Genomic DNA, 16,110 nt, shown 5'->3' on the forward strand with positions numbered 1-16,110 from the left:
TGACTTGCGTCCTCACCGCCCTTTCACAGAGGCTCTGTCTCCCACAGACTCGCCCTCTCCCCTTCTCCCAGTCCTGTTTCCTCTGCCCGCTGCCCTCGGCTGGGGCTGAGCAGGGCCACTGCCCCTGCCACATCGTCCCCTTGTGGCCTCTGCCACTGGGTCCAAGTCTCCCTTTGCTGCTCTGAGACCCAAGAGAGGAAACTCTGCTCCCTACTCCATCGGTGCAGAGGCTGGTGCCCCCCAGCGGACATGCGCTAGCAGGCAGGCGGCACATGGACTTCACAGTAACTCCTAAAACTTTGCATCGAGGATTTATTTGGAGCAAAGGCAGTGACCCCTGGGCCGAATTCAGCTTGAGAATTAATACTGCCCAGCAGCAAAGCCCTGGATGGGCAGACAAATTCCTGCTGGCTCACCACAAGTGATGTCTGACTTTGGTCACCTCGTGTGCTTGGCACGTTTGTGGAATTGGAAAGAAAAAAAACACATGAGCGTGGTATGTGGGTTTTGGAGAGGACCTGTGTCTTTCCCCCCAAAGCAGAGGAGAGTGTTCTATTCAGCAGCATGTAATGCAGTTCCTCGGCAGATTCAGATGTCAGAGCCTCCCCCGGCTGGTCACACCAGCATCTCTGTGGGGCCCAGGCAGGGTCCAAGCCAAAAGGCGGAAAGAGGCGCCTCCCTCCCCAGCCTTCACCCCAATTGCTCAGGTTCCACGGAGGGGCTGCTTAGGTCTGGGTGTCAGAGAGACAGAGCTGCAGAGCTGGGGGTGGGGGAGTCACAGAGTGGAAGAAACAGGAACACAGAAGACTCAAGGGACCTTGTTCTCTTCAAGGGGTCAAAAAGAAGCCCCATCCTAGTGAGAATGAGGAGGTGTCTTTATCGCTAGACATTTCCCTGCCCTCTGCCAGGAAGTTGTAAAAGACACCTACAATGACTATCCATTTATGACACCCTGGAATTGTGCAGTGAGCAACTCTCAAACTGTAGGCAGGGACACTACTGAACAGAGATCACAGAGTGGATTTATTCTGAGTGTCCATAAGGCTTTTAGCTTTAATTAAACAGGTTGGAAGCTGTAGGGTCAAATTTGATCGAAAACAGGAAAAATTCTCTAAAGAGCTGGCCAAAAAACTGAATGTCCTTTTGGACTCTTGTGAGGTAGTGAGTTCTCCATCACTGGTAGTATTTAAGCACAGGATGAAAAACCACTTAATAGGGAGTGGAGAGTTTGGAAATCCTGGGCTCTATAACTCTGCCAATAGCTTCTGGCAGTTTGGTGAGTAGATGAAGGGACCCTGGAGTACACCACCTCTGGGCTCCCGAGTCCATCTTAAGGTGTTCTGTCAATATCTGGCTGTGGAACGTGCTACATGTAGTAGCTGGGCCTTCCTGCAAAGAACAGGTTAGGTTTCTAAAACACCCTTGTTAGTGTCTGATTTAATTTCACATGGGGGTTGTGCTTGATGGAATCTGTCAGATCCCAGTTGGCTTTAGACAAACGTGTGGCCAAGGTAACACCATGCTTATGTCCACAGGCAACCTGCTTCTTTAGTTGGTCTTGCTGGAAACAGTGCCTGGTGAGGGCCTTGCTGGAGCAGAAGGTGCCCAGGCCATCAGCCCCAGCAGGTGGCAGAGGAGGTGGCCATCAAACAGCACAGACTCTGCCCATCTCCCTAAAGCAGGTGACGTGACAGCCAACAGGCCTGCGGAAATGCCTCTTCAAAGCTGGCTTGGCTCTGCCCAGCGACACAAGCTGAGCCCATCCATCAGCTGTCCTGATGCCTGCCAGTGAGGGTCTCTGCTGGGCTTGCCCTGTCAGCTGGATTGGAAACGTCAAATGTGGGCCAACAGGGCTGGGGTTTGGGGGGAGGCCCTCAGAGGAACCGTCTGTGCCACGGTGATGGATGACACCAACAGGGACGGCATTCCAGGGATTTTTATTCCGTTCCACACATCTGGCAAGCTCTTTAACCAGAGCAGCTGCACAGCCCCCTTCACGGGAACTCTGAGCTTTTTCTGAGAGACCGTGGGTATAGACCACAGTAATCCTGGTCGAGGGACCTGAAGTGTGTGCTAAAAATGATTCCGCAATGTGTGCTACTTCCTGGAAGCTAAAACTCATGGAATGCCATAAAACACAAACCCACAGGAGGCTCTGGGACTTGCAAAAAAGCCAAACAGACTTGGAGTTAGGTAGAGCTGAGTTCCGATACCATCCTGCCCTTTTCTGTAAAATAGGAAAGATAATACCTATGCCACAGCTTTGGTTTTTTTTTTTTAAGGTTAAATACATAGAAAATACTCAGCAGATAATAAACTATTATTAGGATTATTTGAGTTAACTCAGGATACTCTCAGCATTCTTCCTGTAAATTCTAGAAACAGACTCTGATAAACAAGATAAATCCACAATGCTTTCTTCTTGTACTAAATATAAAATGCTTCTGACAGCTGCTGCATTCTTCCCCTAAAGCTTTCTCCTTTTCTGTAGCCTAGAGAAAGTCTCAAATAATTTTTATTTGAACCCGGAGTGTTTTTCTCGGACCTATCAATGGAACCAAATTTCATGTCAGGCTGCAATCCCTTTTTACCCAGAAAAGCACTTGGACAAATTTCTGGCCTCCTACAAAGCTCAGGATGCATTTTCTTTACCAAACTCCTATGATCCAAATCTCACTCTCTCTTAAATTCCTTGATTACTGTGCTCCAAGCAGACAACGATCTTTGCCGGGAGAGCTGGGTATCCTCTGTGTCTTGGCCAATCAGATTCCTTCTGGCTTGGCCACAGAGGGAAAAAGTGACCTGTCACACACATACATTAACAGCATATAGGGCTCTGTGCTGGACCCTGGACAGAAGGAGGAGTAGGCATGGTCCCTACTCTTAAGAAACTAACTGTCTGGTTGGAGGAAACAAATCATATAGACCAACTTCAACAATAGCCACAAGAGAGAGGTGCCATCTGAGCTCTATCCATGAAACCGAAGGCTTGGCAGCCACCTGGGCCAGTGAGGAATGCTCTGGTATCTAAAATTCTTAGTCCAATAGCAACCCAGTATCAACTGAGCCCTGTGTGTGTCCATTTGTTATTACTGCATAGTACTGTACCCCAAGTTTAATGGCTTAAACCATTAACCATGTATTGAGAACTCAATTCTTTGGGTTGGCAGTTTAGACTGGGCTCAGCCAGGCAGTTCTTCCAGTCCAGACAGGCTCACCTTGTCCTGGCTGAGCCACCCCACGTGTGTGCAGTCAGCTAGTAGATCGGCTGGGCTTTCTTATGCGTCTGCAGCCTTGGCTGGGACAGCCGGACCTACTGCTGCCCCAAATCTTCTCTCATCCTCTGTAGAAAAAGCCAGACTTGTTCTCATGGCAGTCACGGGTCCATGAGAAAGAGGAAAAGAGAAAGGAAGTGCTCCACAGGCTTGGAGCTGGCACACCATCCTTCCACCATGTGCTCTTGGCCGCAGCAAGCCCCAGGGCCAACCCAGACCAGAGGGCTGGGGAAATTGGCTCCATCTTTTGGTAGGAGGAGCGGCAAAGTCACTTTGCAAAAGGTGTGGCTCCAGGGAGGAGTGGAGAACTGGGGCCATTTTGTTCATCAGGTCGGCTCACACCACACCAGAGGGCTCATGGAGAACTCACGTCTCCTTCCTTGGCTGGCTTTCTTACCCCACCCACCCTAGACTGGAGGGTCCTTTGATAACAGGCCACATCCCACTCATTTTCATGTGGGATGTCCTCTGTTCCCAATGTCTTCCTTAAGTGCCAACACAATGGAAAAGACAAAATAAGCTTTGAATCTGGAGGTAGAGAAACACTCCCAGGGTTGCTCCCATAAAGCACTTTTAAAATATGTTGCAGCCCATCCCAAATGTAAAGGACCTTGGTACCTTCCTTTGTACAGTCTTGCAACTTGATGGCTTCTGGAGCCACCAAGCCTCTCCTGCTTCTATCCACATCAAACAAGGACCTGAGTCCTAGAGAATAAGAGGGATTTATTGCCTTGCTTAGCACAAGTGTGATTCAAAGCCCACGTTTTATTTCTCTTTCGCTTCACTAAGAAATGAGCAGACTTTGTTAATGGAGCTGGATTCAAGTCAAAATCCTCCAACAGACATTTCATCCATTGTCTGTCACCTGGAAAGGTCACATCATTCCTTCCATGTAAAAACTTTCTCTGCTTCCAAGTATCTGCGAAGAGAATGATTCTTAATGGTCTAGCCAAGATTAGCCAGTCTGACCCTCAACCTGTGGGAGTGATGGAAGAAATTACAGGAGCAATCTGAAGGCACTTATCTGTAAACACCCGTTGGAAAAACAAAAATGAATTCTCCAAAGAAAAAAAGAAAGAAGTGATGCAATCATCTCATTACCAAGCCCGTTGTCTCTCCTAAATGTCAGTGTGAAATCTTTCATGTCAAACTCAGAAAAACATTTTTTTCTCAGTTTCTCTCTCTCTGCTTTATCACACTGACTGGAAAGAAACTTTATTTGCTCCAGGAAAACAATGGCCTTATCTTCAGCTTAGATCCTCATCCCTGGAAAGGTGGCCTCCTCTGTAAGCATTTTCATAGTGGGGGAAAAGCAGCTCCGGAGAAATAATGAGCAAGCAAAGGGAGTCTTGACTTGACACTGTGATAAATGAGCTGAAGCTCTGGCAAGGAACCAGAGTTGGCGTATTCAAAAAGGAAATAAAAAAGATAGTTCCACTTTAATGGGAAATATAAAACAGCCATTGTGCAAAAGTCGATTTTTCAAAAGTCCAAGAGATAAAGACTGTAAGGGGAAGAACTGAGAGACCAGTAAGATAATGTGGTTGATAATCAGGCTTAGGAAAAGCGCCATCTAACCAGCCATCAGCTGGCTCTGTGGGGGAGCCGTTTGGAGTTGGCTATCTGCACTTGCTCCTGCCTCCTTATCATGCGCATCTCTGGACAGCTTCCTTATCCACTTGCCAGGTGGAGAAAGCAAAATCAAGTCAACTCACTTCAAATTCCAAAAATTCTTTCCATGAGCCACAGAGCTACCAGCATTTTCCAAGCCCCCAGACAACAAAGAGCTTGAGTCCAGCCTTAAACACACATACTTGTCCCAACAGACTGGCCTAGTGTGAGGTTTACAACTGTGGGCAACACCATACACTTCCCTCCGTCTTTGGGGACAAACTGCAGGGAGCTTCTCATGGTGGTCCTCGGGCAATTTCTCATTAGCAGGTGGAATATGCAATGGGGATGGTTGGAATCCTTCCCCAAGGGGAAGTGAGAATTATCTGAGGCAGTGTTAGAGACCAGTTGAAGGACTCGAACTAGTGTGATTTAGGAATTACATGGATATAAACTGTCTTGATTCATACCCTGCCAATCATTAGCTATATGATCTTGGGCATTACTTAACCTCTTTCAGCCTAAAGTTTCTCAACTTAGAGTAGAGATAATAATAACCTAGGTTTTTATGAGGATGGAAGAAGATGTTGCATGTAAAATGCTTAGTACAGGGCCTGGTACGTGGTAAAGGCTTAATAAATATTAGTTGTTGTAATGACTTGGTAGATACAACTTGGGAGTAGTTTGATGCTGTGACCAAGGGGAAGGTGGTGAGTTTCTTTACTTCATTAAGCTAAGGTGACTAATAAAGTCACATTGAGAAATGCCATTCACAGAACTACCCAACAAAGCATTCAAGTGCCACTGGGTCTGAGTTTGGGCAGATCTCATATAGGACCTTGGAAAGCTTCCAGGTGCCAATCATCTTCCTGCTGTTTGCAGACGAGAAAACTGAGGACTGAGAATGCAATTGGCATACAAGGTCATGGTCATTGGAAAGCCAGAACTTGACTTCTCCCCTTTCCAATCCATTGCTCTTGACCCTGCCAAATGCCAAGGCTGCCTTGCTGGGTCATCACATCCCCCCAAATGAAAACTCGCTGCGCATGACCCCTTCTGTCTACCTCATCTGTGTGAGGAGCTGGAAAGACACACAAATTCTTTCTGCACAACTTAGAAATATTTAGGGAAAAAAGCTGTTCAGCAAAATAAAATGTGGACTAATTTGTGTCTAATGATCAGGGTTTCTTCTGTCCTGTTCCCACTTCTGTAGTCTGGACTCCTGATAACTATGAGTACAGCTATGAGCAATACGACCCAGAGGAGCCCTCCAGTAGTACTACTGCCTATGCTGAGAATCCCGACTGGTACTACACAGAGGATGGTAGGTCCCGATGCCGTTTGGGGGGGCCCTCCTGGGAGAAGGGCAGTGCGCCGGGAAGGGAGTTTATGTGTGGCCATATGCAAGGGTCTCGCTCTCTTCCTTTCTGACCAGCACCATAAAATAGGTGTCCAAGAAATTATTTAGACCCACTTTTTTTTAGTTAGAATCATTTACCAAAGTCAGACAGCAAGTTACTGCATCATCCTCCAGGTCTCCTGACACTGCAAGAGTCACATTCAAAATCGTGCCTAGTTTTGGTTACACGCAATGATGCTAAAGAGCTTGAGTTTGCATCAGGCATCAGATTGTAGCATTCAGATCTGGCACTGGGACTTCCATTCAGTTCTACCTATGCTGGGTTTTTCTTTTTCAGAAGCTTTGCTCAGTTGTGTGTGTTTGTGTGTGTGTGTGTGCGTGTGTCTGTGTGTCTGTGTGCTCACACATGTGCTTCTGCCATATTTGTTTTTGTTTTTATGGCTTCAAAACCCAAGCAATGGGACAGACAGGAAAATGAGAACCTGGGCCCAAGCAAAGACATGAGATTAAAGCAGGAGAAGGGATGGAAAGCACTTCGCAGCTGGAATAAAAACTGTGTAACTGTGCGAAGTGGCCTGGAAGGCAGGGCCAAGACACAGGGCATCAGGGGAACATCAGAAGGGACCATCAAAACAAGAGCCGGGCCCAGGGATCCTCGTTCCTGAACCAAAGAACAATGTGTGTGAACAGAAGGATAAAGAATTCCCCAAGGGACGATCCATTCAGACAACCATGAAAAGCCAAAGGCACAGATGAAATATGACAAAATCTAACTGAACAAGTAGTTGAAGAAAGATGAAGGCCACTGGGTCATTTCCTCCTCGCCGTCAATTCTTCTGTCACCCTCTTGCCTTTGGTCTTCTTTCCTGATGTTCAGAAAGCTTGTGTTTCATTAGGGGTGGGTTTTCTTTCCCCACTCCTGACCTCCACCCCCGGGCACTGGAGTAGGGGAGGTCTTCAGGCTTGTGAAATGCCTTCAGCATCAGAGACAGACCCCGTGGCACTCCCAGCGAGACTGGGAGGAGAAAAATACTGATGATGGAAAGAAGAGTTTCTCAATGAGAAAGGCCCCATCGAAAGCCAGGCCAAGGGGAGACAGTCACTACTCCTTCTCACCTGTCCTCTCACTCCCCTGAATCCTTCTGTCTAGTTGTGTGGCTGCAGTTTTCCTTGCTCTCTAGGGGCAATGTGTGTTTCCCCCATCCCCAGTCACTGGCTATGCAGTTACCCTCTCGTCACCCTCAATCATCTGGCTGGGATCAGGGAGGAAGGGAAGGTCTTTTTATAGGGTTTTATGATTGACTTCTTTCCTCTGTGCCCTCTTCATTTATTCCTTCCATTCTCAATCTTACAAGTCCTTTAATGAATGTTTCAGGATGATCTGGGATTGGGATATTAAGCATAAACCATCTAGCTTTGAAAAATGGTCTTTCAAAAGACTGAAATTTGATGAGCAAGTTGGGGGCTTTCTCACCTGCAGTTCATTGCAAATGTTGACTTCTACCCACGTGTCATAGACCCATGCCTGTCCAACCCCTGTGAACATGGTGGAGGCTGCCTTGTCAGCGGGGACACCTTCACGTGCAGCTGCCCATCCCCATTCTCTGGAAAAAGGTGTCAGAATGGTGAGTGCATCTTCACCAGACTCACTCTTCCCTCAGAGCTGAACAAGAGGCAGGTCCTCCTCCAGCTCCAGGAGGTAAAGAGGGGCTGAGTGAGCCCACGGAAAGGACATAGCCACACACTTTGTGTCATGCCTAATGGATTCCTCAGCTTGGACATAAACAGCATCTCCCTGTATCCTCACCCCTGCATGCTAAATAGGATTAGTATGCACAGTCTACAGATGAGAACATTGAAGCCAAGAGGAGATAGGAGCTGGGCTCTGACCAAAATGTATCCTAAATTCAGGATTATTTGTTGTTGTTGAGAGGAGTGTTTAGAATAACTACAACAGAGAAATGTTCCTAGGTGGGAGAGTGGGAGGATCTCAGGGCACATGGGCCCAATCCAGTTAGAGAAAGGGAACCCAGAGAGTACAAGGGACTTGCTCACAGCCACACAGCTCTAGAAGAAGAGCAGAAATTGGAGCCCTGGTGCCTGACTCCTGCTCCAAACTCTTTCTTCCTGCCATCTTCACTCACGGAGACTCTGATAAAATAGTGTCTACATTTAGTGACCTCTTGTGGACCTAACATGAGGCTATGTGGTTAGGTGTTGGGAACAGAACTCTTGTGGGCTAATTGCACCCCTAGAGAGAACCCAGATTCTGTTCCTCTAGCAACCATCTAACTGGGGTTGGGGAGGCAATGCAGGTCTTTTTATAGCATTTTTATGATTGACTTCTTTCCTCTGTTCCTTCTTCATTTATTCCTCCCGTTTTCAATCCTACGAATCCTTTTACAAATGCTTCAGGATGGTTTGGGATATCAGGTATAAACAGTATTAGGGTTCATCCCTCAACTTTTCACAAGAATGACAAAACTGTAGACAGCATATAAAATCAGCTATAAAGTGGAGAAACTCGAATCACAGCTCTTTTTTTTTGTTGAAGGTGTAAAAATTACCAGGGTTTTTATAAAGATAGAATAATAAAGACTATGAGCACGGGAAGGAACTGGGAAGCAATCATCCATGAACCAAGGATAAGAGAAAGACCTTGTCTGGGAGTAGCATGTTGTTTCAGGACCATGGACAAGGGCACGTGTTCTATGAGTGCCACCCCGTCCCTCAAACATTATACTGTACAGGTATCCCTATAAGTAAAATGTGCCCCAAATAATGTCCTATACTTTGGCCCTACTTCTCTATGGTTCTCCTACAGTGCAAAACAAGTGCAAGAACAATCCATGTGGCCCGGGTGAATGTGTCATTACTCAGAGTCCTCCCTACTATCGCTGTGCCTGTAAACACCCTTACAGGGGTCCACACTGCTCCACCGGTAAGTGCCGGAGGCCCCTTCTATGCTAGGCTTTCTCTACCCTGTTTGGGAGTTCAGAGACAGCCAATGGTTTAATGGCATCCAAGGTAGCCCTTTTAACTAAGACTTTTTAGGATTCATCATTCCTGGAGAGGCCATGAGAATTGACCAATCTGTGTCCCTTCCTATCCAGAAAGAATCTCGAAACTTACTTCCTCCAGGAAGCAGCCCTGGTCTGTTCCTGGAATGGGCCAGGTAAAGGAAAAAGTCTATATTTAGTCACTGCTATGAGTCAGGCATTATCCCTGGAGATTTCTGTGTTTTTCACATTCTCCCAAGAGCGCTGTTTTACAGATGAAGAAAGTGAAGTTCAGAGAGGTTAACTAACTTGCTCACAGTCACACAGCCATCAAGAGGCAGAGCCAAGTTTCAACCTAGCTCAGATTAGGCCCCAAATTCCTGCTCAGTGTATGCCTCTTGTTATTTCTTACTGAATGATCCATCTATTCACATGCTTTTTTTTTGCATAAAACCAATCATATGCTTCATCCATGTTTGTTTATGTTCTTAAGTTTCATGCATACATTTACTAGAGTGTCAATGGGTCTGTCTTTTCCCTTTGGTGACTCATCTTTTGTGAAATGATGGCCACAAGAAGAATGCCAACATCTCATCAATTCAGATGCAACTCCTCTCTGGCCCCACTTTCTGTGTTCACAGCGGCTCCTGTGTGCCGGCCAAATCCCTGCCAGAATGGTGGCACCTGCTCCCGGCATAGGCGGAGATCCAAATTTTCCTGCACCTGCCCCAACCAGTTCAAGGGGAGATTCTGTGAAATAGGTATGGTTCCTTATCACCACTTCATCAGAAGCTCAGGGACACGAGTTAGGGCCCTGGAATCCTTTCCTGTTTGGGTTTTGCTGCCAGAATGGGGTTCAAGTCAAGATTCCCAAACTACTATTGCCTCGGCCCTCCAACCTAACAGAATAACCCCAGTGTCTCAGACTGGGTTGAATGCAGAACATTCAAGCTGCCTTCTTTCTGAGACATTGGGGTGAAATCTCAGGGTGATCACTATTCAGGCCCAATCCTCTTTCCACTTGATGCATCTGCCAAGTCCTTTTCCGGAGCAGCATGCCAGCTGCTCCCAGTTCTCACGTCCCTGCCTGCTTTCTCCGAGGTCCTGATGACTGCTATGTTGGTGATGGCTACTCCTACCGAGGGAAAGTAAGTAGGACGGTCAATCAGCACTCGTGCCTTCCCTGGAATTCCCACCTCCTCCTGCAGAAGAATTACAACACGTTTATGGAGGATGCTGAGGCCCATGGGATTGCAGAGCACAACTTCTGCAGGTAAAACTTGCCTTCCTTATGCTCAGTCTTGGCCATTTGTCAGCGTAAGGCTTTGTTTGCCCCTTTCCCCTGCTCCTAGCTTTCCTGGGCCAGCCTAAAATTTTGGAACAGAACACTGAAACTCATCAACATTTTTTTTTTCCAGGAAGATTCTCCTACTCAGGATAGGCTAGGCTGTATTGCTACAACAAACAACTCCCAAATCCCAGGGACTTGAATGCATCAATGTTTATTTCTCATTAAGGCTACTTGTGTCATCTGGGGATAAGGGTGGGAGATTAGCTCCACAAAGTTACTCAAATACCCAGGAAAGGCAAAGAGAGACTGGAAAATATAACATGGGTTTTTTACTACCTCAACCTGGAAGTCACACATCATCTCTGCACACATATTTCATTAGCCAGAAATAGTTGCCTAGTCGCACATAACTTAAAGGGAAAAATATAGAGGTGAAAATGGACTGTCTGGTGAGTATTAACGTCTCTGCCACAGGATGTTCAGGTTGTCCCAAGTAAGGATAATGCCATTTCAGTCCCTGGTGATGAGTAGCTGCCTTCTTCCTCATGCTGACCGTTCTGATGGTTTCCTTCTACTGCTCATTGTCTAACACAGGCCAAAGACGTATGTGATCTGCATGTAAGGGGCAACGGTTTTTTGTATGGCTTTAAACTGGTCCCATGGAGCAAGAGGATTTTCCTTGCACAAATCACCAGTTAGGGCTGTTCTCTCCACGGAGCTGTCTGCAGGGCAGCCCCTGGGGCAGCCTTCCTCAGAGAATTCCCATGCTGGGGCTTGGAGGCGTGGGCAGAGAAGCCCTCCTCTCACCATGCTTCGGTGGCTATTCCACTTTCCTGACAAAGAAGGATCTCCAGCAGGGATCTCGTTTCTTTTTCTGCGGTTTGATATGCCCCATGGACTAGCGCAAGGCTGTGAGCTACTTCCTGGCCATTGGGATTCGCTTCTGGAAATTAAAGTTTTATCAAAATGCTACGACCACCCTTACACGCCGGCGTTTGCTAGCTTGTCGGAGGAATGGAATGGAATGTAGTCCCGGAGGGGATGAAGGACTTGGTACCCTCTTACCCAAAGGTCTTCAATGAGATCCAGCTGGTTCACAAAGCCTTGACCCTGCATTATTTATTTATTTTTATTTTAGAAACCCAGATGGAGACAAAAGGCCCTGGTGTTTCATTAAAGTAAACAATTCAAAGGTGAAATGGGAGTACTGTGATGTCTCAGCCTGCTCAGCCCTAGGTAAGACCGTGGCTGTGTAGAGGTCCTGGTAGTGGGGAGGTCGCCTCCATAGATACCCCCTCTCTCACCCTGTCTACCCATCTGCCTTAACAATTGTGATCCCAGAGGCAACCCAGCCACCCAGTCCTCTTCTCCCTTCCCAGATGCCAGGCTCAGATTCCCAGATTCCCAGATTCCCAGAAGCTCGGATACCTTTGTACACTCAGGCCAGTTTTCCAAGTGTACCCTCATGTTTCCTGACTCCTAGTCAGTGCATGCAGTACACATTTACCAATTGCTTGCTGTGTGCCAGACACTGTGCGAGGACCGTCAGTGCACAATGGTCATTGAACACTGGCTGGGCCTCCATAGTCTCTCAGGATGCAGCAGGAACTGAATTTTCCAGCCTCACAGTCTTCCTGCTGAGCTGCCCTGGCCCACCTCCCTACCCAGGTGTGGAACAATGTACCCTCCCACCCCAATCGGTGGGATTACCCCTCTTGACAGTTTTCATTCTGTGCCTTTGCTCTTATAGTCACTTCTGTCTAAAATACTCCATTCCATATCTACTCCTACCTATAGCCAACCATTCTTTGAGAACCAACTTAAGTAGCCCCTCCCCCAGGGAGTCCTCAGTGATCTACCAAGTGAAGTGTTATCTCTCCCTCCTTACAAACCCCATGGGTAGAATGGGCACCACCATCCTATACTTATCACACCCTCCTTTGTGTGACAGCCGTCTGTGCGAATGTCTTATCCTCTCCACTCTATTTCTTCTGGATATCTTCCCCTAGACACAGAAAAAGCCTCCAAATAAAAGTGTACATTAATGAATAGCTAAGTACTTAATGAATGATGAATCATATATTTATATATATATTTTTTATATTTTATATATTTTTTATATTATATATATTTTAATCTAATATATATAATATAAAATATGTATTTACAATATATATTATAAATTGTTTTTATATATTACTAAATATATATGAATATATATATTTATATTATATATATATATACATACACACATTTTTTGTGTATGTATACATGTCAAAATAAGGAAAAGGCAACCTTTTCTATAGATAATTCTATAGCCTTGCTTTATATTAATCAATGTAGTCAACAGATATTAATTGTGCACCTAGTACGTGCCCACCCTGTATGCACCAGTCTAATCTCTCTAACTAAGCTGCTGTACTGAGCCATACCTCTGACAAGGTCCTTCTGAGGACCCGAAGGGAGGGTGATTAGCATGATCTGTCCTTCTTGCGTCCTACAGACACTGCGCACACAGAGCCCCTGACCAATCTTCCAGGGTTTGACTCTTGCGGGAGGACTGAAACAGCAGAGAGGAAGGTCAAGAGGATCTACGGAGGCTTCAAGAGCACGGCGGGCAAGCACCCATGGCAGGCGTCCTTGCAGACCTCGTTGCCATTGGCCATTTCCATGCCCCAGGGCCACTACTGTGGGGGGGCACTGATCCGCCCCTGCTGGGTGCTTACTGCCGCCCACTGCACTGAGTAGGTGCCTGCTGGAAGCAGAGGCCGGGATGACTCGAGTCTATGGGTCGAGTGTTCTACCCTTCCCATCTGAGCATATGTTGGTGATTCAGGCAGGATTAGATCATCTGATCTAGTTCAAGGACAAAGAATGGCTCCTCAAAACCAGATGGAGAAGAGCAACTGTGCCTAGAATGCTTACCATGTGCAGTAAATGTATATGACAGTTAATCTCAGAACTTTCTCCTGGAAGACAAGATGAGGGCAAACAGGGATTTTTATCTTTTATTAATTGTAGCATACCCAGTGCCTAGCACAGATCTTCATATGGAGCAAGTTCCCAGTAAATATTTGTGCGATGAGAGGGTTGATAGTTATTCTCATTTCGTAAACGAGGACCTTGAGTCATGGGAAAGTTAGCACCGTGCCTACAGGCATGTAGAAAGTACGTGAGCAAGAGGGATCTGAACCCAGATCTAGTTGTTTCCTTAACCTCTCCAGTCCTTCCCTGGAGAAAAATAACAAGCTCCCTACTGATGCCATCACCCATGAGCCTCGTGGGTCAGTTGTCTTCAGTCACAAACCCCACGTGCCTTAGAGAAGCAGCACCCTCTGAGAGTCTGCGTATCACCACAGTCCCAAAGTTCCTAAGTTCATGGTCAGGGCTGGTCCCATGGTGGTGGGCTTGAAGTTCTTCTAGTTCACCTTGTTATTAAACAATTTCCTCTAGAATTCTAGGAGGTGCTCCTCAAGAGAGGTAAAGCATGCAAATGTTACCATCTACCAAGGATATTTGATCAAGATGTTAGTTCGCTGCTCGTTAGTGAAGACCAGGGAGAATGGGAGGTCCCTCAGGAAATACAGAATGCAAGTTACAGCTAATATCTGGAGACTGTTCCATTAACAAAGCAGTTTCTTCACATATCTTATTTGGACCAGAGTTCTGTGATGCTGAGGCAGAGGCTGCAGAAAGATCATTTCTCAAAGGAGACACAGCTCACCAGAAACAGAGCCAGAGCTTAGCTCCAGTCCTTCAAGTGCCAGGCCTCTTTCCTGACCATCCTACTTTGCCTTGTAGCATAAAAGCCAATCATCTGAAAGTGGTTTTAGGGGACCAGGACCTGAAGAAGACAGAATTCCATGAGCAGAGCTTCGGGGTGGAGAAGATATTCAAATACAGCAACTACAATGAAAGAGATGAGATTCCCCACAATGATATTGGCAAGTTCTTTTCTGTCGTGGATCTCCCGTGGGTCTTGTTCTGGGTGGACTTCTCTACTGATGGAAAGCTGAGGTTTAGTTCTAGAAGGTGCTCTCTGCTTTTTGGTCCTTCATAGATCCTAAAAGGTAGAGAATTGATTCCAAAGCTTTTTGGTTTTTAAAGGTGTGTGCTGGTGTATGGATAAATGTGCACAAGCTCTTAAATTGAGGGGAAGAGGTACCAAGAATGTTGTGTCATGGAAGGAGTCCAGCTGCCCTGCTTACCAGCTGGCCTCACCTCTCTATACTGCAGGTCCCTGTTCTATACAATGGGACACTATTGCATAGCTCTCAGCTTCCTACGTGTTAAGTGACATGATACGCCTGTGTCCCCATGCACGGCTGGCACCTGCAAGGTGCTCAGGTACCCAGTCAATGGTGTTCTTGACACTCAGTTCTGCACTTATTTCTGCATTCATGGAACTTTTCACTCTGTCTCCTTCAATATTTATCTTTACCCTCTTAAAGCCTATTTTTACAGGATGGATTGGAAATGATCTCAAACTCAACTATTGTTTCCTATTATTATTCTCAGTCTGAAATGGTACTTCTCCCCAGGTGGAATTTAAAAGAATGAAATAACTGAGGAAGAAAGTTTTTAGACAAAATCCCCCAGTCGGGCTTTGCTATGACCACCTCCTGTCAAGTTGAAGCTGACGCTTCTCTGACAGACAGATCATTACTCATGTCCCCCCTCTCTCTCTGCCCAGCTCTGCTCAAGCTACAGCCAGTGGATGGTCACTGTGCTGTGGAAACCAAGTACGTGAAGACTGTGTGTTTGCCTGATGACCCGTTGCCCTCTGGGACTGAGTGTCACATCTCTGGCTGGGGTGTTACGGAGACAGGTGAGTCTGGCCATCCAGTCTCCCAAGACTCACGTGAGTCACATCAACCTGAAAAGAAAGGGTTCAACTTGACTGCCTTTCTGAACTTGAAATCAGTGTTATATTCAAAAATGTATTCTCAAAAGAAAGACATTGCCTCGTCCTTCAAGTTCTAGTTTAACCTCATCACCTCCAAGGAGTCTTCTCTGATATCCCTGTCCCAGGCCCCTACCCCTAGATCCTCTACTTTCGTCAATCATTGATCCTTTAACCATGGAAACCTTTCTCCTTCCCTAGGTAGATGGAAAAGAAAGTGGATTTTGGAGTCAGTTTTGTGTTAGAGTCACTTGGCCAGCTGAGATTTAGTTTCTCAGTAAAGACACTTACCTCCCTGGTTTGGAATCATAATAATAGGAGATGATAGAATGCTATAGAGATATTCATTATTAAGTCAGGCCCTGGGGTTCGGTCTCATTCACCTTTGTATCCCCCAAAAGGCTTTGCAGGGGGGCGCTCTCCTCATAGTAGTGTCCTATAAAATGTGGTTAAATCAAGATTGTGGTTTGTCTCTAGGATATGGTCTTAGCTAAAAAAAATAACCAAAGGGTTACTTTCCTCACAGTACTTTCCTCATGGTGAGCTTATATATTTCCTCTAGTGTACAAAAGTCAGAGGTGTATTTCATGTCTTTCTCAAATACTCAAAATATATTTCTCTTCCCTTGAAATCCTGTCCTTAATCATGGAAAGCAAGAATCACATTAAATA

General features: G+C 46.2%; 1 protein-coding gene across 1 annotated transcript in view; it reads left to right on the top strand.

Annotated features, from left to right (window-relative positions):
• Positions 1 to 16,110, top strand: part of HABP2 (hyaluronan binding protein 2) — a 31,623-nt gene that overhangs the window by 12,483 nt on the left and 3,030 nt on the right. The window contains exons 3-11 of the mRNA XM_036898915.2: positions 6,100 to 6,210; positions 7,764 to 7,871; positions 9,071 to 9,187; positions 9,887 to 10,006; positions 10,347 to 10,518; positions 11,675 to 11,772; positions 13,040 to 13,280; positions 14,338 to 14,480; positions 15,230 to 15,364. Coding sequence (XP_036754810.2) covers positions 6,100 to 6,210; positions 7,764 to 7,871; positions 9,071 to 9,187; positions 9,887 to 10,006; positions 10,347 to 10,518; positions 11,675 to 11,772; positions 13,040 to 13,280; positions 14,338 to 14,480; positions 15,230 to 15,364 — 1,245 coding nt within the window. The remainder of the gene's footprint in view (positions 1 to 6,099; positions 6,211 to 7,763; positions 7,872 to 9,070; positions 9,188 to 9,886; positions 10,007 to 10,346; positions 10,519 to 11,674; positions 11,773 to 13,039; positions 13,281 to 14,337; positions 14,481 to 15,229; positions 15,365 to 16,110) is intronic.

This window comes from Manis pentadactyla, chromosome 8, assembly GCF_030020395.1.
Source record: "Manis pentadactyla isolate mManPen7 chromosome 8, mManPen7.hap1, whole genome shotgun sequence".
NCBI lineage: Eukaryota > Metazoa > Chordata > Mammalia > Pholidota > Manidae > Manis > Manis pentadactyla.